At 38.0% G+C, this 23,645-nt stretch overlaps 1 protein-coding gene across 9 annotated transcripts in view; it reads left to right on the top strand.

The window, feature by feature from the left end:
* Positions 1–23,645, top strand: part of USP45 (ubiquitin specific peptidase 45) — a 78,017-nt gene that overhangs the window by 9,851 nt on the left and 44,521 nt on the right. For 5 of the 9 annotated variants that reach the window (XM_019831004.3, XM_045057878.1, XM_045057880.1 and 2 more), the window contains 5 exons: positions 335–507; positions 2,605–2,708; positions 6,648–6,748; positions 22,222–22,364; positions 22,745–22,840. In XM_019831004.3, coding sequence (XP_019686563.3) covers positions 335–507; positions 2,605–2,708; positions 6,648–6,748; positions 22,222–22,364; positions 22,745–22,840 — 617 coding nt within the window. The remainder of the gene's footprint in view (positions 1–334; positions 508–2,604; positions 2,709–6,647; positions 6,749–22,221; positions 22,365–22,744; positions 22,841–23,645) is intronic. The other 4 variants (XM_045057881.1, XM_019831006.3, XM_045057879.1 and 1 more) reach the window with 1 other exon arrangement.

The raw sequence follows: 23,645 nt of genomic DNA, 5'->3' as shown, positions 1-23,645 counted from the left end.
TACGCAGTCTCATTACATGTGTAGTTTTGTAACTACCACAATTGAGATACCTGGCTGTACATCACCATCCATAATAGGTAACCTGATAATAGGTAACCTGTCCTCCACCCATAGTTCCTGGCAGCCACAAATCTGTTTTCCAACTCTATAATTATGTTATTTCACAAGTGCTTTATAAATGGAGCCATGCAGTATGTATCCTTTTAAGTTACTTGGTTTTTTTAATCTCTTTGCTTTTTAGTTACAGCGTTTTCATGCTATTGATTTTTGCTACATGATGATAGCACTTTGGTTTAGCAAAGAAACTGTTCAGATTTTGTTATGTCTTATTCAGTAGGTTTTACTTGCCCACATGTAAATCTTGCCATCAGTGTGAATCATGTGAAGAAAGCAATAGCTGAGAATGTGTGGTCAGTTTGCTCCGACTGTTTAAGGGAAAGAAGATTCTGTGATGGGCAGCCAGTACTTTCCTCTGACATTTGGTTGTGCCTCAAGTGTGGTTTTCAGGTGAGAAAAGTGATTTTTATCTGTGACTTTAGTCTTAAATATTTTTATTAAATGCTTATTATGAGTTGGACTATTGGTAATGTTTAGAACTTAAGATAAGTTTATTCCATGTTTGGATAGACCTTTCCAAGGCTGAACTTAGAAACTTTGTTAAGGGAAAGTAAAAGGTATGTTATCTTCAGAAAGTGATCATGTGTGCTTTAAAAATACTTTGAAAGGGAAGCCAACCTACTCACAGTAGTTCTCAGGCCTGGACCTGTCTTTACCTGTTTGTATTTACTTATGAAATGAATCCAAGTTTTTTTTACATCTTTCTAAATTAATTTTTTTTCTATGAAATGATTCTTTAAAAAAAAAAAAAACAAAAAACATTAACTTGGGGCACCCAGGTGGCTCAGTCAGTTGAGCGGCCGACTTCGGCTCAGGTCATGATCTCATAGCTCGTGAGTTCGAGCCCCGCGTCAGGCTCTGTGCTGACAGCTCAGAGCCTGGAGCCTGCTTCGGATTCTGTGTCTCCCTCTCTCTCTGCCCCTAACCCACTCACATTCTGTCTCTGTGTCTCTCAAAAATAAATAAATAAATAAATAAACCATTAAAACAGATTATCTTAACAACTTAGAAGCTATTAATAAATACTGTAATAATTTTTTATTTATTATTATTTTTTAACATTTATTTATTTTGAGAGACAGAGACAGAGTGCAAGCAGGTGAGGGGCAGACACACACACACACACACACACACACACACACACACACACACACAGAATCCAAAGCAGGCTCCAGGCTTTGAGCTGTCCGCACAGAGCCTGACGCGGGGCTCAAACCCACAAACCGTGAGATCATGACCTGAGCCGAAGTCAGACATTTAACCGACTGAGCCACCCAGGTGCCCCTGTAATAATTTTTTAAATGTTTGTTTATTTTTGAGAGAGAGAAAACGAGAACAAGTGGGGGAGGGGCAGAGAGAGAGTCAGAGGATCTGAAGCAGGCTCCGTGCTGACAACAGAGAGCCTAATGTGGGGCTCAAACTCACAAACCATGAGATCATGACTTAAGCTGAAGTCACCTAGGTGCCCCTATCATTAATAATTTTTGAATAACATATTTAAGATGTATATAATTTTACTAAAATAAGAGAATTCCTTATTATCTCTCATAGACAGTCCATAAGAGGACCACTTCAGGGTTAGTTAATTCAATGGAAAGAGCACTGAAAACTGAGATTTCTTCCATTTTTCTTCTGTGTCAATCTCAATTTCATGACTTTTTATGGCCAAAGATGTTTCATGTGTTATGTATCACACAGCAATCCCCAAAGGCCAGAAAGGGCAAAAAAGATATCCCTTTCCTGTTTGTTTGTTTTTTTTTTTTTAATTTTTTTTTTTCAACGTTTATTTATTTTTGGGACAGAGAGAGACAGAGCATGAACGGGGGAGGGGCAGAGAGAGAGGGAGACACAGAATCGGAAACAGGCTCCAGGCTCTGAGCCATCAGCCCAGAGCCTGACGCGGGGCTCGAACTCACGGACCGCGAGATCGTGACCTGGCTGAAGTCGGATGCTTAACCGACTGCGCCACCCAGGCGCCCCATGTTTTGTTTTTTAATATATAAAACTTCGCCAGAAACATCCAGCAGACTGCCCCTCATGTCTCATTGACCAGAATTGGATCTTATTTCTTTACTTGCCTGGTGAGGGAAATTACTATGATTTTGGCCTGAGTCTCATGAGTTGTCGTGGGTTTGGGTGGAGGTGTGGACAGTACTAGAAAATGTTGTATAGGAGGGGGCACTGGTCTGCGGGGATGCTTGATGCCCCACTGTGTAAAAGGTAGAGAGCGTTTGCATTTTTAAATAATAGGGAAATTCACTTGCATCATGATTGTTTCCGGTAAATACTACATAACAAAAAGCAAGTTAGCCTCTTTGTAAGAAATTAAATTTAATGAGAGTCTATATTCCTTTCTGAAACTTGTCCTTCCTGCTTGAAATTCAAAACAAAACTTTTTCAGTATACGTTTGAGTATGATTTAGGTTTTGATTAATTTGAAAGAAACGTAAATGTAAATTGTACAAATAGCATTCTGTTCATCTTTAGGGATGCGGTAGAAACTCAGAAAGCCATCATTCAGTGAAGCACTACAAGAATCAGAGAACAGAATCTCATTGTATTACAATTAGTCTGAGCACATGGATTATATGGTAAGTTAGATTTTTGTCACTACTTGTGTCCACTACAAAAAATATCTTCTCTCCAAGCTTTACAAGGTAAAATATTTAAAGTTGTTGTACCAGCTGATGCTTTTTAGCCTGAACACAATCTTTAGAATACTGTAAGAAAATTAACATTACCCATGAATATAAAATTTAAATAAGAAAAAATTTAGTCATCCCTTTACTTTTCTTTAGCATTTTCTTGGTAGGGTAAAGAAACATCCTTCCTAGCTGATTTTTCGTAATGAACTTGCTAATACAGAATTCTAGAGTTCTTGAGAAGGAAGGTACTTCAGGCGGTCAAGTGGTTTGGTGATTCCCTGCAGGGAAAGGGAAAGCCTGGGCATATGTAGTTTGTAGAAACTCCAGTGATTTTACTACTTAACCCTGCTGGGAACCAAATCCAGTTCCCCCAAGTTGCATAAAAATGATACTCATGTTACATCAAGTATCATTTACTTTTTTCTGGTTACAAAGTAAAAATCCAGGCACTAAAACAAGTGTTTTGATTCCCTAGTTTCTTACCAGCATAACACACTACTACAGTGGCATAAATGGATACTGTATTGAAAAGCTTTCTATGTTTTGCAACAAAAATCTTCTAATTGGAATCTTTAGACTCCTACAAAAGTTTTCAAGTTCTCCTTGAATGAATTTCCGGAAGTTTTCAAGTTTTCTTTAACACAAAACTGTTTAATTTTGTGTTTTCATTTCAGGGACCTAAAGGTAATACAAGGATGTTTCGGCTTATAGAAGAGTTAATCACCTTTTTTAATCCAGGGCATGGGTCAGGTGCTTGTCCCATCTGTGTTTTTGCTGTTGTTGGCCCCAAGTAACAACACTGGGGAGAATGAGGAAGGCACAGAGGCGACGTGCTATGTAAACGATGCAGTGGAGCCAAGGGAGAGGAAGAGGCTGCCATATGTGGCAGCTCAGCAGATATTTCTCTGTAATCTGAACAGAGCAGTGGTCTCAAACTATGGGGTGCATCGGAATCACCAGGAAGGTCTTGTTGAAATAGATTGCTGGGTCCCGGGCCTAAAGATTCTGCTTTCGTAGTTCTTGGGTAGCACCTAAGAATTTACACTTCTAACAAGTTCCTAGGTATTGCCAGTGCTGCTGGTCTGGGGAGCCCGGTTCCAGGACCATAGGAATAGAGGAAGGTGGAGGGGGAATTGAGTGGCACCTGGTAGAATAGGCTCATTTCAAGTGAGGCTATGTCAGAACTTGTGTTATAGCTCTTAGGACCATAAAGATGGTGTGAATCGTGATGTAATTTCAGGGGGGAGAAAACACCTTACCTAGCATAATGTTGTTAGTTTTAACTTTATTGATTTTATAATTTTTTTTTTTTTAACGTTTATTTATTTTTGGGACAGAGAGAGACAGAGCATGAACAGGGGAGGGGCAGAGAGAGAGGGAGACACAGAATCGGAAACAGGCTCCAGGCTCCGAGCCATCAGCCCAGAGCCTGACGCGGGGCTCGAACTCACGGACTGCGAGATCGTGACCTGGCTGAAGTCGGACGCTTAACCGACTGCGCCACCCAGGCGCTCTGATTTTATCATTTTTTATGCTTAATTGTGTAATTTTGCTTTCATAGGTAAATAGAGTTATAAGGGTGATCAATTTATTGGGTTTTGTGAGTGGAATGTTGGATTTATGTTATAATGAAAATAACTTAAGTCGCATTTGGGGAGTCTGTAAAATTATTTTCCTTTTTAAAAAAAAATTTTTTTTAACTTTTACTCATTTTTGAGAGACAGAGGGCAAGCAGTGGAGGGGCAGAGAGAGAGGGAGACATAGACTTGGAAGCAGGCTCCAGGTTCTGAGCTGTCACCACAGATTCCGATGTGGGGCTTGAAGGCATGAGCCATGAGATTATGACCTAAGCCAAAGTCAGATGCCTAACTGTGTGAGCCACCCAGGCGCCCCTAAAACTATTTATTTTTAAAATGATAATACATTTTGGTTGTTGTAAGGAATTAGAACATGCATGTGAAGCATTTACAACGTAGTAGATGCTCAAGTAAATGGTTTTAGTTATTTCTGATGGAAGCAAGTAGAACTAGTTTATGGTGAGCTGTCCTCTTTTCTCCAAATTCACTGTCATTATGTGGTTTTTCTTTACATTTCCTTTTTGTACCTTAAAGTTACAATATATTTTATAACACATAAAAATTAAATAGCAATGTCAGTAAAAATTCCTTGACATTTCAGTTTTGTTTTTTTTTTTAATTTAGAGAGAAAGAGTGAGCAGGGGAGTGGGGCAGAGAGAGAGAGAGAGAGAGAGAGAGAGAGAATGAACCTTAAGCAGGCTCCATGCTCAGCATGGAACTGACACAGGGCTCGATCCCACCACTCAGATCATGACCTGAGCTGAAATCAAGAGTCAGTCAGATGCTCAATTGACTGAGCCATCCAGGCACCTTGCAAATGAGCAATTTTTATTATTTTAGGCAATAGTTACATAAGTAAAATTTGAGCACATACTGTAGTGTAAGCCTGGTAACTGTAACTACATTGTTTGGATTCCATCATGGTCTATTAGAAAAGATATTTTGGGAAGGTTTTCTGTGACTTGTTTCCTTCACAGATTTATCTGTATATCTGTATGCAAGTGATAGAGTAATGTTTGTATTTTGAGTATGAGTAAATATTTGACTGCATTTTGAGTGCTATTTAGAAAAGGAACCCATACCTAGTTTATAGCCGTGATCCCAGGACCACCAATAATTTAAGAATATTGTGAATATGTAAAGTGGTGTTGGTATAACATATTTATAAAACACTTAAAAAAAACATTTTCAATAGGTTCAAATATATTTTCTTATTTGACCATTAGATCTTATGAAGATAAAGGAAGCAGGTAATGATAGTATATAGAAAAAAACTTTCTTAAAACTGTATGCACTAATGAGTAAACTTAGTGGAGGACAGTTTTCTAAAAATGAATGTGCTTTTGAAAATCTCTTTGAAAAAAAAAGTATAAAAAAAAAAAAAGAAAATCTCTTTGAGAGCCCTGTCTTTTGAATGAAGCCCAAACACAATAAAACTCTTATCCAGTCTTCCCCATCTCTGTAAGTGGAAACTTCATCACTTAAGTATTCAAGCCAGAAGCCTAGCAGTTACTTTCTCTTCTATGTTATTTGTTTTTTTAATTCTTTAACGAAAGTAGACAAAATGGTATAATGAAATCCTCTGTACCCATCACCCAGCTTTAAACATTCTCAACTCACAGTAAGTCTTGTTTCCTCTGGACCAGAGTTTCTCAGTCTCCATACTGTTGTCATTTTGGCTGATAATTCTTTGTTGTGACAGGACCATCCTGTATGTCGTAGAATGTTTAGCATTCTCTACCCAGTGGATGCCAGTAGCACTTCCCCAGTTGTGACAACCAAAAATGTCTCAGAATATTACCAAATGTCCTCTGGGGGGCTGGGGGGCAAAATTGCTTCTGTTTGAGAATCACTGACATGCCCTCATCCATTTCCCCCTTTCCATGGCAGTTATTTGGATACTTCTCTGTTCCTTCCTGAAATATGTGTAAATTAAATCTGTTCATTTTTATCCACATCCACTGCGTCTACCTTGGCCTGCTTCTATTCCCTATTCCCTCCATCTGACATTAGTCAGAGTGCTGTTTGTGAAATGTGAATGGGATCACGTCACTTCCCTGCTTACAAAACTCCTCATGACTTTCCATTACACTTAGGATAAACTACCAGAACTTTAATTTGAATAAGGCTGTGCCTGAACTGTCTCCTGTTTATTTCTCTAGACTTCCCTAGTGCCTCACCCTAGGTATACTTTTTTGCCCCTCCTTCATTTAAGTATAAGACTCGATAAATATCAACTTTATTACCTGGTGTGCAACATTATTGAAGATGCTTTCATAATATTTGCTTACATTTTATATTTTTTCAGGTGTTATGAATGTGATGAAAAATTATCAACACACTGTAATAAGAAGGTTTTGGCTCAAACAGTTGATTTTCTCCAGAAACATGTTTCTAAAACACAAACAAGTAAGTCAAGCAATTGCTAAAGAAATTTTTATTAAAGTATGATATTTTATATTTACTTTAAAATAGATTTACTTGGGGTGCCTGGGTGGCTCAGTTGGTTAAGTGTCTGAATCTTGATTCTGGCTCAGGTCACGATCTCATGGTTTGTGAGATTGAGCCCCGCATCAGGCTCCGCACTGACAGTGCTGAACCTGCTTGGGATTCTCTCTTCCTCTCTCAAATAAAGAAAGAAAATACCCCCCCCCCCCCCATGCACAAGTGTGTGCGCTCTTTCTCTCTCTCTCAAAATAAATAAACATTAAAAAAATAATAATAAAATAATTTAAGGGCACCTGGGTGGCTTAGTTGGTTGAGCATCCGACTTCGTCTCGGGTCATGACCTTGAGGTTTGTAAGTTTGAGCCTTGCATCAGGCTCACTGCTGTCAACCTTTTAGCACAGAGCCCACTTTGGATCCTCTGTCCCCCTCTTTCTGCCCCTCCCCCACTTGCACTCTCCCAAAAATAAATATAAAAATTTTTAAATATATATTTATATTGACTTTATGTGAGCTTTTCATATAAAGAGTTCATAAATTCATAAATAGTACCCTAGATTTTACTTTGACCTCATAGCACAAGTGCCATGCGTTCCTAAGTAGCACTCTTGTGATGTTATCTTGTGTTATATTTACATGACTGATAATGAGAGGCCAGAGAGGGTAGTGACTAGATTGTGGGCTTCTGAGTGAAACAGTGCTGAGTTTGAATTCAGGCTCCACTTAAGTTACTTATTGTCCATGTGTCTTTTACTGCTTAGTTTACTTTTAAAAATTAGGATGATTGGGTGCCTGGGTGGCTCATTTGGTTGGGCGTCCAACTTCGGCTCAGGTCATAATCTCACAGCTCATGAGTTCGAGCCCTGCATCAGGCCCTGTGCTGATAGCTCAGAGCCTAGAGCCTGCTTCTGATTCTGTGTCTCCCCCTCTCTCTGCCCCTTCTCCACTCACACTCTATATCTCTCAAAAAATAAACATTAAAAAAATTAGGATGGTAACTCTATTGTGTGGGGTTATTGTGAGGCTTAGAGATAATGTTTTATAAAAATTTAGAATAATGTGTGTAGAAATGCTTGCATAGTGCCCAACACATATTTGTGAGGTGACATTTGTTATGTAATCATAGTGTAGTTCGGACACTAACTCCCTGGAGTTGGCTGACCCTACAGATTAAGGGCTTAGTCCCCCCACATGATTGCCCTCACTTCAGACACCATCCTCAAGCCCAGAGGTTCTCAGGCCATTCACATTTCTGACAAACTGGCTATAAATTTAGGGGTTCCCATGATCCCTCTGAGGCTCAGTAATTTCCTAGAATGACTCAGAGAACTCAGGAAAGTGTATACTTAAAGTTAGTTTTATTATGATAGAAAAAAAAGAGATACAAATCAGGACAGCTAAAAGAAGAGACACATAGAGCAAGTACTGGGAAAGTCCCGAACATGAATCTCTTGTATCTTCTTCCTGTGGAGTCAGGACACATCACCTTCCCGGCACATCAATGTGTAACCATACACACAGAGTATTGTTAACCAGGGAAATTATCTGGAGCTGTGGTGGTCCAGAGTTTTTATTGGTGCTTCATGGACTAGGCATCAGTTGAATCATTGGCCACATGCTTGAACTCAGTCTCCAGTACCCCTATCCTCTAATCACACGTTGGTCTTTCTGGCATGGCTAGCTGCCATCCTGAGTAATCTTACTAGCATAAGCTGTCTAGGAGCTCACCAAGAATAAGAAAGACACTCCCGTCCCTCTGGAAATCCAAGGATTTAGAGAGTACTTTTCAGGAAGCTGGAGGCCAAAAGGCAGACAAATCCTTTATTATACAGTAGTAATGTATTATATATTACATACTTTGTTAACTACATATGTTGTTACCTGACATACAAATAATATATAATACATGTTAATATAAGGAAACATCAACAAGACTAAATGGCAACCAACAGAATGGAAGAAGATATTTGCAAATGACATATCAGATAAAGGGTTAGTATCCAAAATCTGTAAAGAACTTATCAAACTCAACACCCAAGAAACAAATAATCTAGTGAAGATATGGGCAAAGACATTGAATAGACACTTCTCCAAAGAAGACATCCAGATGGCCAACCAACACATGAAAAAACGCTCAACATCACTCATCTTCAGGGAAATACAAATCAAAACCAAAATGAGATACCACCTCACACCTGCAGAATGGCTAACATTAAAACAACTCAGGCAACAAGATGTTAGCGAGGATGCGGAGAAAGAGGATCGCTTTTGCATTGCTGGTGGGAATGCAAGCTGGTGCAGCCACTCTAGAAAACAGGATGGAGGTTCCTCAAAAAACTAAAAGTAGAACTACCTTGTGACCTAGCAATTGCACTACTAGGCATTTATCCAAGGGATACAGGTGTGCTGTTTCGAAGGGACACAGGCATCCCCATGTTTATAGCAGCACTATCAACAATAGCCAAAGTATGGAAAGAGCCCACATGTCCATTGATGGATGAATGGATAAAGAAGATGTGGTATATATATACAATGGAGTATTACTCGGCAATCAAAAAGAATGAAATCTTGCCATTTGCAACTGCGTGGATGGAACTGGAGGGTATTATGCTAAGTGAAATTAGAGAAAGACAAAAATCATATGACTTCACTCATATGAGGACTGTAAGACACAGAACAGATGAACATAAGGGAAGAGAAGGAAAAATAATATAAAAATACGGGGGGGGGGGGACAAAACATAAGAGACTCTTAAATATGGAGAACTAACAGAGGGTTACTGGAGGGGATTTGGGAGGGGGGATGGGCTAAATGGGTAAGGGGCATTAAGGAGTCTCCTGAAATCATTGCTGCACTATGTGCTAACTAATTTGGATGTAAATTAAAAAAATAAAATTAAAGTGATGTACAGATAAAAGTTTGCTACTCCAGTTAAGACGTATTGGCATGCTTTCTAAGTATGGTTTTCTACTCCATGGAGTGAATTAGCTCAGTCTGATGACTACTGTTAACCTACAAGGTGCTGCTCTCTGGTACTAATCCTGACATGCAATTAAGAAGAGGAGGAGAGTTTTCTGGTAAAAATGAAAAATCTTCCACATTCTTCTAAAAAAAACCCACATGTTAATATAAATGAGTATATAGGGAAACAGTGTCTTCAGAAATTAAGAAAACATTTATTTTAATGTTTATTTATTTTTGAGAGAGAGAGGGAGACACAGAATCTGAAGCAGGCTCCAGGCTCTGAGCCGTCAGCACAGAGCCCTACGTGGGGCTCAAACTCATGAACTGCAAGATCATGACCTGAGCCAAAGTTGGATGTTTAACCCACTGAGCCACCCAGGTGCCCCTTCATTCAGAAATATTAAGTGTACTTAAGGGTACTACATGTTGGGTTTTATACTTTATACTGTAAGGAATTCAATGGTAAAGAATTTTTATTTTATTGGAAGTGTAATGGAAGCTACTAAAGTGTTTTAAGCAGGGGAGTAACAGTCATTTCAACGTCTTTTAATAACATTACTCTAATTGCTGTATGGACTGTTGGAGTTAAGAGTGGAGGTGAGGAGATCATTACGAAGGTCAAGGAGGTTTCTCAGGTGAGAAACCGGTAGAGGCACTGATGGAAAGTGGGTGGATTCGATGTGAGTGAGGGAGAGTGGGAAAAATCAGTACACACCTCAGGATTTGGGGTGACTGGGTGAATGGACATGAGAATTTTGAAATGCCTTTGGCCCACAATTGAATTGCTTAGTAGGTGGCATTCAGAAACTGAAAATTTGTATTAAAATATACTAGTTGTTCGGCTGTATGTCCTGCAGCTCAATATGTAATTGTTTTTGTTAGCTATTGCTCTGAGACAACAATGGTGGAGAAATTGGTGAAGGAACTGGAGGAGGTAAACACAGGTGCCTGGACAGCTGAAGCAATGGTTATTTTTTTCACTCATTTATTTATTCAACAGACATTTATTGAAATCTTACTCTGTCCCAGGCATACTAGTTGTAGTTGTGATTCTGCTCAAATAAAGAACCGGCAAAATATGATGATGATAGACATTTAACATTTCAGGAATAGATGTGGGTCTTAATGCTGTCTCCTGAAAGCCACACATTTAATGTGTTTTTTTCTGGCCATAAGATATGTAGGGATATGATGCCAGGGCAGCCAAAGTACAATTGCAGGGATTATTTTCTCTGGATTTTTTTTTTTTTTTAACCTTAGAGTTTCCTTGAGATGAAGAAAAAGCCAGTCTAATTTCATTTAATTGTACAGATTTCTTGAATATTTATTATCAAAAAGGATATAAGGAAGGGAGCATGGAATGATATGGTAGAAAGAACATGGGCTTTGTCAGGGGTGGGGGATCTGGCATTCAGATTTGACTCTTTCAGTCACTGGCAGGTTACTATTCATCTGAGCCTCATTTTCCTCAACAGCACCTGCCTCTTTTCCATGGTGTTTCAGGGAATAGAGATTGATAAGACAGTTCCTGTCCTAAAGAATAAAGATAAGCAGGGGGCACCTGGGTGGCTCAGTCGGTTGAGTGTCTGACTTCGGCTCAGGTCATGATCTCACAGTCTGTGAGTTCGAGCCCCGCATCGGGCTCTGTGCTGATGGCTCAGAGCCTGGAGCCTGCTTCAGATTCTGTGTTTCCCTCTCTCTCTGCCCCTCCCCTGCTCATGCTCTGTCTCTCTCTGTCTCAAAAATAAATAAAAACATTAAGGAAAAAAATTTAAAAAAAAAAAAAAAGAATAAAGATAAGCAGAACAGAGTTGTATTTTGACTGAAGTTCAAGCAAAGGCTTTCAGATATTACAAAAGGGTTATAATGTTCAATTGAAAGGAACTGAGAAAGAATCATGAATGAGCTGGCTTTCAAGCTGACCCTTCAAGGTAGAGTTTTAGGTAGAGATGAGAGCAGCAATCATTACCGGTGGTGGGAAGCACAGGTGTAGCCTTTAATTGTGTTTATGGAACATGGGTAGCACCTGGAATAATGGAAACAGGTTATTGAGGGAATTTGAGAGAGTGTGGAACCTTCACAGTTAGGGAGAGACATACTTCTGAGGTCAGGGTTTCCAGAAGTTCTAGGTCAAAATGTCATTATCTTTGTGTTTCAAGCTACAGTATCTCTCAGGTAAGTTTGATTTAAAATAAGATTCGTTGGCATTCTGGAAGTGAGTTTATTTGGGATAGTAATCAGCAGTATTTTTTGTTGCATAAGGTTTAAGTATGTTTTTATAAAGTACATTAAAAATCAGACATAAAAGTTGTTATTGAGGTTTGTAGGAATGCTAGATATGATTATGCAGCTATTTTAAATAATTGTGAAGACTGTAGAAATATAAAAATGTCTGCATACAGTAATTTTAAAAGAAAATGAAACTATATTGTATTTTAGGTGGGAGGATAAGAATGATTTTAAAAGATTCTTTTTGGGGCACCTGGGTGGCTCAATCTGTTGAGCGTCCAACTTCGGCTCAGGTCATGATCTCGTGGTTCTTGAGTTCAAGGCCTGCATCGGGTTCTGTGCTGATAGCTCAGAGCCTGGAACCTGCTTCAGATTCTATGTCTCACTTGTGCTCTCTCTCTCAAAAATAAATAAATATTAAAAATTTTCTTTAAAAAGATCCTTTTTATATTCTGCTCTAAGAAAAATAACTGCTGAGAGAAAAGCCTGTACCTGTACTTACACATGTTGTTAAGTTATGCAAAGCCTGAGCAATTTCATGTCTAATAGATCTAACTTAGCTTCTTTACTCAGAGAATCAAAGCCAGTGCCCCATCCATTTCTAAACACTGCTAGTTCAGTAAATCTTAGCTTTTGATCTCAGTAGCCCTTTAGACTCTTAAAAATTATTGAGGAATTAAAGTGCTTTGATCAGGTAGGTTATATCTATCAATATCATATGGGAAATTAAAATAAAAAATTACAGTATTTATTAAATCACTGAAAATAGCAAGAATTTCCATGACCTGTTAACACAAATTATATGTTTTTAGGAAATATAACTATTTTTAAAAGAACACAAACTTAGTAAGTGGCATTATTTAACATTTTTACAAATCTTTTTTTTTTAATGTTTATTTGAGAGAAAGAGAGGGAGAGCAGGTGCACGTGAGCCACAGAGAGGCAGAGGGAAAGGGAGAGAGAGAATCCCAAACAGGCTCTGCACCATCAGCATGGAGCCTGACATGGGGCTTGAACTCACGAACTATGAGATCATGACCTGAGCCAAAACCAAGAGTGGGGCACTTCACCGACTGAGCACCCAGGCGCCCCAAAACAGATTTATTTCTGTTTCTGCCATTATTGATTTTTTGGTCAAGTGAGAGATATTGACAAATCATGTGTAATTGCCTAATAATTGCTTGTTTAAGTAGGGCTGTGATACAGCAAGTGCAGGGGACTATGAGGACACTTTGGAGTAGTATCTAATGTAGACTGTAGGAGCCAGGATGGTTTTATTTAGAGGAAGAGCCTTCTAAGCCAAGAGCTAAAGGATATGTAGAAATGAGCTAGGCACAGGGGAAAGGAGTGTGTGTTCCAGGCAGAGGAAATAGCTCACTGGTGAGGGAGCTTGATATGTTCAGGGAATTCAATGGAGCTGCAAGGTTGAATTTTGTGATATTGGAAGATGATGAGAGGGTGAGACTAGAGGTAAGCAGGAACAGATACTGAAGGGCCGTGTAAGTTTAGAGTTTATCCTGTAGGCAGTGAGCAACCACTAATAGATTTTAAATGAAGAAGTTTTGTGTTTTAGAAGAGTCACTTAACTGTAATAAGGAGATAGATAGGAATGCCTTTGTATGTATACCTACTTACTCATACATGTGGCAGTATCAAATTATAATGGAACTAATTATAATGGAACTAAGGATTTTTTTTAAGTTTATTTATTTTGAGAGGGGCAGAGGACCCCACGAATCTGTGAGGTCATGACCTGAGCTGAAATCAAGAGCTGGATGCTTAACCAACTGAGCTACCCAGGCGTCCCAATATTTTTTTTCTTTTTTAAGGTTTATGTATTTATTTTTGAGAGAGAAAGCACAAATGGGGCTGGGGGAGGGTTAGAGAGAGGGAAAGAGAGAGAGAATCCCAAGCAGGTTCCATACTGTCAGCTCAGCCCAATGTGGGGCTCAAACCCATGAACCATGAGATCATGGCCTGAACTGAAGTTGGGTGCTTAACCAACTAAGCCACCCAGGTGTCCCAACTAAAGGTTTTTAAGGCTAATGGTTAACTAGGAGTTAGTGGAATTTTGAGAACAGACAGGTGAAGTAATTATTATTTGCTTCCAAGGCAGAGGAATAGTGGGGCAGCAAGTTTTTTCTTTTTACTCTTTAAAGATTAAACTTTGCAGCTGCAGAAATAGGCAAATTACATTAATACTACATGACTGGCTTAGGTAATTGCATTAAGCAGCTGAGGAAACCCCAGTGCAGGTTCCCAGAAGAATACTTACAGCTGTGTAGATTTCACATCTGATGCTAGGATTTGCTTAAAAAAAAAAAAAAAAAAAAATCCGTCCACACTTCCCCCTCAAACACATACCAGAAAACTAAAAACAACAAATAAAATCCCCATATAATAAAAAGGTCATGTATAACACAAGACTGAAAAAAAAGCAAGAAAGCTTTATTGTGAGACCCACTGAGAAATATGTATTACTAAAAAGTGGGCCACTGTTCTCCGAAGGCTGATGAAATTTGTCACTTTGATAGTCTTGTAAATGTAATGTAAATATTCTTCAAACACTTATTGAATATATGTATTCCTGGTGAAATAGTATTTAATATTGGTTTGCTTTTTGTGAACTAGATGGATGATTGACAATCCCACATTCTTAATAAATTGGGCCCATAATTTTTAATACTGTTGAGATGCTATTTTTAGAGAGCCTAGAGAAAGCCCAAAATATATTCTATTAAATTAATTAAGCTTAGGCTTTTGGAATAAAAAGCCACAAGTTATGTTGGTTCTTTTGGTTTTACTAGGAATAAGTTTGCTGTATCTTTTTTTGAAATAAGAAAGTAAATGGCATATTTGAGATCTGAAATAAGTATCTGGGGATAAATAATATTGTGCCTAACAATTTGAATATAATAGTAATAGATTTTGTTTTGCTATAAAGTGACAGTCATACACCTAATTTATTTGCATTTTCAAAAATAAGTACTAAAAATAGTTATTTCCACATGTAAAAGGGGTTAGGGACAAAAGGATGTTGGGTGTTTAAAAAACAACATTAGGCATAGGGATTTTTTTTTTTAACTTTTTAAAAAATGTTTATTTATTTTTGAGAGAGATACAGAGTGCGAGTGGGGCAGGGGCAGAGAGAGGGAGACGCAGAATCTGAAGCAGGCTCCAGGCTCTGAGCTGTCTGCACAGAGCCTGATGCGGGGCTTGAACCTACGAACTGTAAGATCATAACCTGAGCCAAAATCAAGAGTAGGACGCTTAACCGACTGAGCCACTTTGGCATCCCTGCCCATAGGGATTTGAATCCACAGTTCTCCATCCAAACTACAGAACACAGAAAATTGTTTGAGTGACTGTTTTCTCAGTTCTCCCAAAAGATGGCACTAACTAGCTGACTGTAACCTTGCAAATACATAGGGAGAAGTTAGTTGCATGAAGTGGGTGCCTAGGGTATTAGGGCTTAATTCTTTCGAGGAACCCTTTGAGAAAAGCTGCTGTAAACTTTAATAAAGATATACATTCACACCAAAGACATCCAGCAATTGATTACATCCAGCTTTTGCTAAAAGAGTAGTGGCTTTTTCTTTCATATCACCACTAGCATTTCAGTAGTGTCTTAAATTATCACACTTATTAACCTTATCATCTGTTATTATCTAGACGGTAGGTCGTAATGGTTAAGTTTGTGGATTCTGAAGCCAGACTACCTGGGTTTGAATCTTCATTCACTAACCGTGTGCCTCAATTTCATCTTCATCTCTGCAGTGGGGACAATTACCAGAGGAAATAATGCTCTCAAACTCTGTCTTTAAATAAGCAAACTGTAAAATAAGTTTACTTTCCCTGTGCCCACAGGAAACTAGGGAATCGCCAGTGTTCCCCTTTTGGTTTAACCAAGGCAGTTCACAAATATTTTTAACTTTGAGAAAAGGTAGATGTTTAATATTGCTTGGCAACAAATTTACTATTCACTGTTTTCAATTTTCTCCCACGAAAGCTGCATCTCTGTGTACTTCCTGTTTATTTTTGTAGGTTAATTTGTTGAAATTTCTGGCCAGTTTAGAAACACCTTGAATTTTGGTCTTTGTTGCTAAACTGCCCTACAGAAAGATTATACAAAGGGTATAGTTGACAAGAATACCCATCTTTCTGTATTTAACTTTGTTTATAGTTTTCAGGTGTCTTTTTTTCTTTTTTTCTTTTTTTCAGTAGTGAAGTTTTTAATGTCATCATTACCAGTTCCATCAGTCTTTCCTGTGAAGATTTTTTTAGCCTTTTGGGCCATGCTTTGAAAGTTTTCTGAACTCCAAGATTATAAAGATATTCACCTACAATTTCTTATACATTACTTTTTTATACATGTCTGATTTAATATTTTTAAGTTTGGTTTTAAAAAAGATAATCATAGTATCTTTGTATTGGAGTCACTTTTATGGTAGGAATTTAGGATTACTTTTTAGATACTCTTAGCCTTAGCCAAGTTGTTGAAAAAATATTTCTTTCTTTGCTGGTTTTCTATCTTGCAAGATCTGAGATATGTATAGAACCTACCAGGTCTATTCAGTTAGTTAACCAGCAACTCTTTGAGTACTCAGGTTATAGACTTAAAGGGAAACTACCGAGATATAGAAGAGCTTTAAAAATTTTATCTAGAATGCCTGAAGCCTTCCCTGAATGTTCTTTGCATTCTGGGGTCTATATTTTATTACATAAATGCAGTATCTGATGACAGTGCTGGTAATATAAAGGAGATAAGTAAGGTAGGATACTTATTGTGCAATTGGGGGAGGGGCAGAGAGAGAGGGAGAATCCCAAGCAGTCTCCGTGCTTGACCTCGAACCGTGAGATCATGACCTGAGCCGAAATCAAAGATGTTCATGATAACATCTCAGCAAAACTTTTAGAAACTAAATATACATGTACATTTGCTAACAAACTGTCAGCTGAGAGTTTAAGATTCTAGTTTCAAAAAATGGTATCTGAATCAATCTCTCAATAACTTGACATACAAACAGGTATGTGTGTTTTAATTAAAAGCAATGTATTGGAAGTAATATATTATACTTAGTTTCTAAAAGTTTTGTTAAGATGTTGTTAATGAATATAAGGTTTAATATCCCTATGCTGTTCACTGTGTATCAGTCTTTTTACTTGTAAATCGTAAGCAATTAAATATAAACAGTTACAGATAGTGGTTCCTATAGTACCTGACACACAATGGAAATTTAATAAATCAATTGAATTTGAATTGTTAAATTTTATAAATGTACTACTTAGTAAAATTAAAAACTTGTACTTTAAAACACATTTAAATAGTTGTTAGAATATGTCATTTTATTTTCTAGTTAAATGATCTGATCTATTTAATATTTAAGCCTAATAGCATAATTAATTTTGAGTATGTTCTCACAGACTTGGATGTAAAAGTCAATAAACAGACCCTTGCCACTTGTGTGAAGTGGCTATTTAACCATGAAATAAACTATTTTTATTGCCATTGCCCTGTGGATATATTGTTTCTGGCAGTGCTGTCCATATTTGGTGGCTGTGCATGGAGAGCCAGGTGGTGCTGAAAAGCATCGCACAGTGAAGCGTGGATATATCTAGGTTCGACATTTGTCATCCCTTACTGCTGAAGGGAAGGGTAAAATCTGTTTTTCCATATGTTTATGCTTTTTTTTCTTGCCCGCAGTTTTGTCCAGATGGTCTTATGAACATTGTTTACTTTAGGATGCTATCCCAGATGTTTTGAAAACTGATGGGTAAATGTGGTACAGAGATTTTCATGTTACAGTTTTAAAAAATGCTGTTTGTTCTTGTAAGAATAAAATTTATTTCTGGAAAAATAAAACATTTATTCCAAGTGAATGATAAATACTGTAAAATACAAAAACATATATGTGTATATGTGTATATGTTGTATGGTTAATATAATCTATATAGTTTACTTTCCCCAACATTTTTTCATGTTAATTAGCAAAAAAACATTATGGCAATGTTAAGTATAAGAAGTACTTTTGAGGAGTCATTTTTTCGGGGTTACATACCCCTAAATATGTAAGACTCTTGCCTCCCAATCTTTTATAATTCTCATTGTGCATGAATCACTGAAGAGAAATTAGGTGGTAAAATGACCATAGATTCATAGTCAAAAGATTGTCTTTAAGACTTTGGGCAAATTACTTAACATGTTGGAGACTGAGTTTTGTAAATGTAAAATCAGAGTAACAACCTTGCCCAAAAAGATGGACTAATGCTTGGATTTAATTACTCTATCATCTTTAATCTCTTAACAATCACTAGGAAGCCATCTAGTGGCAATTGCTGTTAATGAGAGCTGAAACCTGCTTTAGGCTCTGCTTGGGATCTCAGTATAATTAAGAGGTAGACTGCTCTTATTCCCAAACCCAGCCGGGATCCATATGGGGCCTCCTCTTGTTTGCTTAGTGCTTCCTTTTTTTTTTTTTTTTTTTTTTAATGTTTAGTTTTGAGAGAGCACGTGTGAGCAGGGGAGGGACAGAGAGAGAGAGGGAGACACAGAATCTGAAGCAGGCTCCAGGCTCTGAGCTGTCAGCATAGACCCCAGTGCAGGGCTCAAACCCACGGACCGTGAGATCATGACCTGAGCCTAAGTCAGATGCTTAGCTGACTGAGGCACCCAGGCACCCCTTGTGTAGTGCTTCTTAACCACTGACTGGCTTTTTTCATTTGCTTTCACATTTGCTTGCAGGTTGGAATATTGTCTTTGCTTTTTTTCCTGCTTTTCCTTTTCTCCATTGGCTGGCCTCTGCATGTCAGTGACTTCTCCATTGATTGTACCAGCCTTTGCCCCCAAGCTTTAGTATGGGATTTAATTCTTATCACATGTTTTAATGTATGGAAGACAGGAGAAGAGATCTATCTTGCTAGTTCTTTTCTGTGTTAACCCAGAACTCTAGGGTTGTGATAAGATGTTACCACATGTTAAAAAGAAAAGCCACAGTGGCGCCTGGGTGACTCAGTTGGTTAAGTGTCCGACTTTGACTCAGGTCATGATCTCATGGTTTGTGGGTTCAAGCCCTGCATTGGGCTCTGTGCTGACAGTGTGGAGCCTGCCTGGGATTCTCTCTCTCTCTCTCTCTCTCTCTCTCTCTCTCTCTCTCTCTCTCTCTCTCTGTACCCCTGCCCCACTCTCGCTTTCTCTCTCTCTCAAAATAAATAAATAAATTTTAAGCAAAGAATTAGCTGAAAGAATACAATTAAGAAAAGCCAAAAAGATAGGAGAACCACAGTCAACATAAAAGGCAAGTTCATATTAGCAATTCAGAAAATCCAGTTAGAAATAAGAGATAAACTTGAAGGGGGGAAAAACCAGGAAGTTATAGGAAATGATTAAAAGTGAGGACGTATAAACAACGGACATGAAGAATAGCTTACGAAGATCTGGATTTTGGCACAAATAACAATTCTCTGGTCTGTCTTCACACACTTACATAGTGCTTACCTTGCTGGGTACTTTGCAGATAGCAGCCCTGCATTTAATCTGAAAACATTATAAGAAAATATGTTGGGGCACCTGGGTAGCTCAGCTGGTTGAGCATCTGACTTTGGCTCAGGGCATGATCTTGCGGTTCGTGAGTTTGAGCCCTGTGTCAGACTCTACTGACAGCTCAGAGCCAGGAGCCTGTTTTGGAATCTGTGTCTCCCTCTCTCTGCCCCTCCCCAATTCATGTTCTGTCTGTCTGTCTCTCTCTCAAAAAATAAATATTAAAAAAAAAAAAGAAAGAAAATGTGTTAATAACCCCCCTCGATTGATGCCTTTTTTTGGCAAAAGTCACAGGTGCCAAGTCAAACCTTATTTGAACCAACAGGGTGTGCATGACATCAGTCTGCCCTTACCCAAGATTAAAGTTTCTCTTTATGGTGTTTGCTGCCTGCTTCTGTCCCTGAACACAGAGCTACCTCCAGCATCTGTTCATCTCCCTCAGTGCTGTCATATAGAAGGGTAGGATGGGAGGGGATGTCTTAACTTACTCTTAAGAACTCATCAGAAGCTGGGGTGCCAGGGTGGCTCAGTCGGTTGGGCGCCCAACTACAGCTTAGGTCATGATCTCGCGGTCTGTGAGTTCGAGCCCCGTGTCGGGCTCTGTGCTGAGAACTAGGAGCCTGGAGCCTGCTTCCGATTCTGTGTCTCCCTCTCTCTCTGCCCCTTCTCTGCTTGCTCTGTGTCTCTCTGTCTCTCTCTCAAAAATAATAAACAATAAAGAAATTAAAAAAAATTCATCAGAAGCTTAGAGGGCCAAGATTCTACTGGATCTCCTGTTTAATCTGGTACATTTTTCATTTACATTAAATTTTTATTATGGATGTTCTCGCCAACATCACAGCCCTGTGGAAGAAAGAGTAGAGACGTTTTCTGATCCCCACCCATCTGGGGAGATAGCCAAATATTTAAAAGTTAATTAGCAACGCAAGATACTATATCAGTATTAGATGAATAAAATGTATAATTGCGAAGAACTACAAAATCTGAAAGTTGAAAGGCATTTAAAATAATATTTCAGTTAAAACCAAAAGATTGGAGAACTTGGCAATTTCCCATCAAACTTCAAATTATATTTTGATTCAGAAAGTAATGTGCTGTTAAAATGTATGATCAATCATGTCAGTTAATAAATGTTAGAAATTATTCATTTTCATATTGTTTTTAAACATGATGAATTGATATTATAATGTTCAAATCTGTATTAATTATACAAATCAGTGAGCCCAAAACATGCACTTATATGCCAAACATATAGGTGTTTGTTTTGTTTTGTTTTGTTTTGCATCTAAGGCATGTCCTAGCTTTCTTAAAGAGCTGCACCACAGAGTCACTATAAAAACACAAAAGTCCCATCAGTTTAATAATAATGAAAAACTCCAAAAATGGCAAACTGAGGGGGCAGGGAAGAGGCCCATAGGCCAGGGGCACAGGAACCCTGCTCATGGCATTTGGCCTGGCCACAGGGCCCTGGTCCCTGGTGTTTTACTTTTTTATAATATAGTTATTAATTTTTTAAACTTTTTATTTTGACAATTTCAAACTTACAGAAAAGTTGCAAGAATATAAAAAAATGCCACCATCTGGTGATTTTCCAGTTCCATCATTTCTTCTATTTATTAGTTGGCATTCTCTTGTAAGGAAAAGTTTTCTCTTTTCCTCCCATTTAAAAAACCTATTATCCATTCAGATCCATTCTCATTTTGCTCAGTGAATAATAAACTATTAGTACCCTTCTTTATTTTGATATTCAAATTTTCCCAGATTGGACCAGTGGGAACTTACTCAAAATGGTGTGTATTTTGACATACTCATCAGTTTTTTTGAACACTTCCTTATTTTCTGGCACAATAAAAATGTTATAGGTTTATTTTGTTACTTTGCTGCCCCAGGTTTAGAATCAGGAGTCTTGGGGGCGCCTGGGTGGCTCAGTCGGTTAAGCGTCCGACTTCAGCTCAGGTCATGATCTTGCGGTCTGTGAGTTCGAGCCCTGCGTCGCGCTCTGGGCTGATGGCTCAGAGCCTGGAGCCTGCTTCCGATTCTGTGTCTCCCTCTCTCTCTGCCCCTTCCCCGTTCATGCTCTGTCTCTCTCTGTCTCAAAAATAAATGAACGTTTAAAAAAAAAAAAAAAAAGACTGTTTAGAATCAGGAGTCTTGATTTCTTTATTATTTTTTTCAACGTTTATTTATTTTTGAGAGAGAGAGATAGAGACAGAGCATGAGTGGGAGAAGAACAGAGAGAGACATAGTATCTGAAGCAGGCTGCAGTCTCTGAGCTGTCAGCCCGGAGCCCGATGTGGGGCTCAAACCTACAAGCTGTTGAGATTATGACCTGAGCCGAAGTCAGACACTTTACTGACTGAGCCACCCAGGCACCCCAAGGAGTCTTCATTTCTTTTTGTGGGGAATGGTATTTAGGAACCAAGATCTGGATGCTCTCTCCTTACTTTTTTTACTTTATTCTTTTTTAATTTTTAATTCATCTGGAATTCATTCTTCATTATGGTATGAGGTACAGATGTGTATGTCAAAATGAAAAATTATTTAGTAGGAGGATACCAACTGGAGACATTTATTTGTCCCTGACATCACTTCAGGGACAGTGATTCAAGGGGAAATATTACTTAATTTTAAGTAATATATTTAAATTATTTTAAATGATGGTTATTGAATTTTATATCTTATGTCAGTTATGTTTTTTCTAACTTAGGTGCATTCTCTAGAATCTTAAAACTTTGTGAAGAAAAATATGAAGCAGGTGAAAAAAAGAAAGGAAGAAAAGGCAACAGTGTAACACCTGTGAAAGGAATTACAAATTTAGGAAATACTTGCTTTTTCAATGCAGTCATGCAGGTAAGAGCCATCAGGAAACTTTGTAAAATGTAAACGATTAATTTATATTTATTGGCACACCTGTAAACTAGCAAATGACAGCTAAATGTTCCCCTGGAGATTTTTCTGTTTTCTTTTTTGTTTTAGGCCATCGTTAACCATTGCTGCATAACGTATGTATGCCCCCTTTTCACACAGTGCTTCTGGAAGGCCTTCTCTGTGTTTTACTGTGATTTAGTCAGTAATACTGGCATTTATTAAATGTGAACATTTTTTTTGTAAACTTAAACATTTTTTTTGCTATGTTAGATGACGTTTGAGAGCTTAAGAGAGTATTTATTCCATAGAATCAGAGGCATATTACAACTGAACCAGAAGACTTTACTTTTGTTTTCTTTTAGAACTTGGCACAATCTTATATTCTTTCAGAACTGATGAATGAGAGCAAAGAAAATGGTACAAAACTCAAGATTTTTCCTTCCTCAGACTCTCACCTGGTAAGAAGTATGACTACCTGGATAATAGCTCTTTTTAGATGAGCCACCGATGGTGTCAAAATCTACCTTTAGTATTTCTGCGAATGTTAACTGAAATGATGTTTTGAAAAAATATTTTGAAAAAATCATTCAAAAGCATTTTGTGAAATAATCAGATTTTAAAATTCTAAAGTTATACCTTCAAGATCTGTTAGGGTTCAAACGTATCGTGGGTCAAACAATACAAAAATATTAAGGCAGCTTTCAAACAAACATACTGGAAAAAACAAAAGGCGTTGGTTTGTTGAGCAAAATATCTAGGACTCCTGTTTTGTAATTACTGGTAACATTTCCTTAAATATAGCATTTTAATTCTTTAAAGGTAGATTTGGTTTTAATGGTGAACATCTAAAGGTTTTTAGGAGCCTAGTCTGAAAATGGGTTTTTAAGCTAGTGAGAAAGGAAAAAACAAACAAACAAAAAACAGCGCTTAACATTCAGAAGCTGGCGTGGCACCTACAGTTAGGCCATATTGTTCAAACAGTCTCACAGAATGCCAACCTCAGGCTAGGTTGCTCTGAGACTGACAAACTAAGACAAAGCAAGGCTACTTCATAATTTTATCTAAACACAGACAAAAGCAAAGTTCGTCTACCACTGAGAAAAATCCCAAACATCTTCTTTGACCAAAGTGAGAGACTGCTACTTCTTTACTAGTTATAGCTTTATCCTTGATTTTGTCTCCCAAAGAGACTAGAATTTAGGTTATCCTAACTCAAAGATAAGATTTATCAAGATACCCAGTGATAGAATTACCCCCACTTTC

This window comes from Felis catus, chromosome B2 (genome assembly GCF_018350175.1).
Source record: "Felis catus isolate Fca126 chromosome B2, F.catus_Fca126_mat1.0, whole genome shotgun sequence".
NCBI lineage: Eukaryota > Metazoa > Chordata > Mammalia > Carnivora > Felidae > Felis > Felis catus.
Note: the sequence above shows the minus strand (reverse complement) of the source record. Positions and strands in the feature narration are given on the sequence as shown.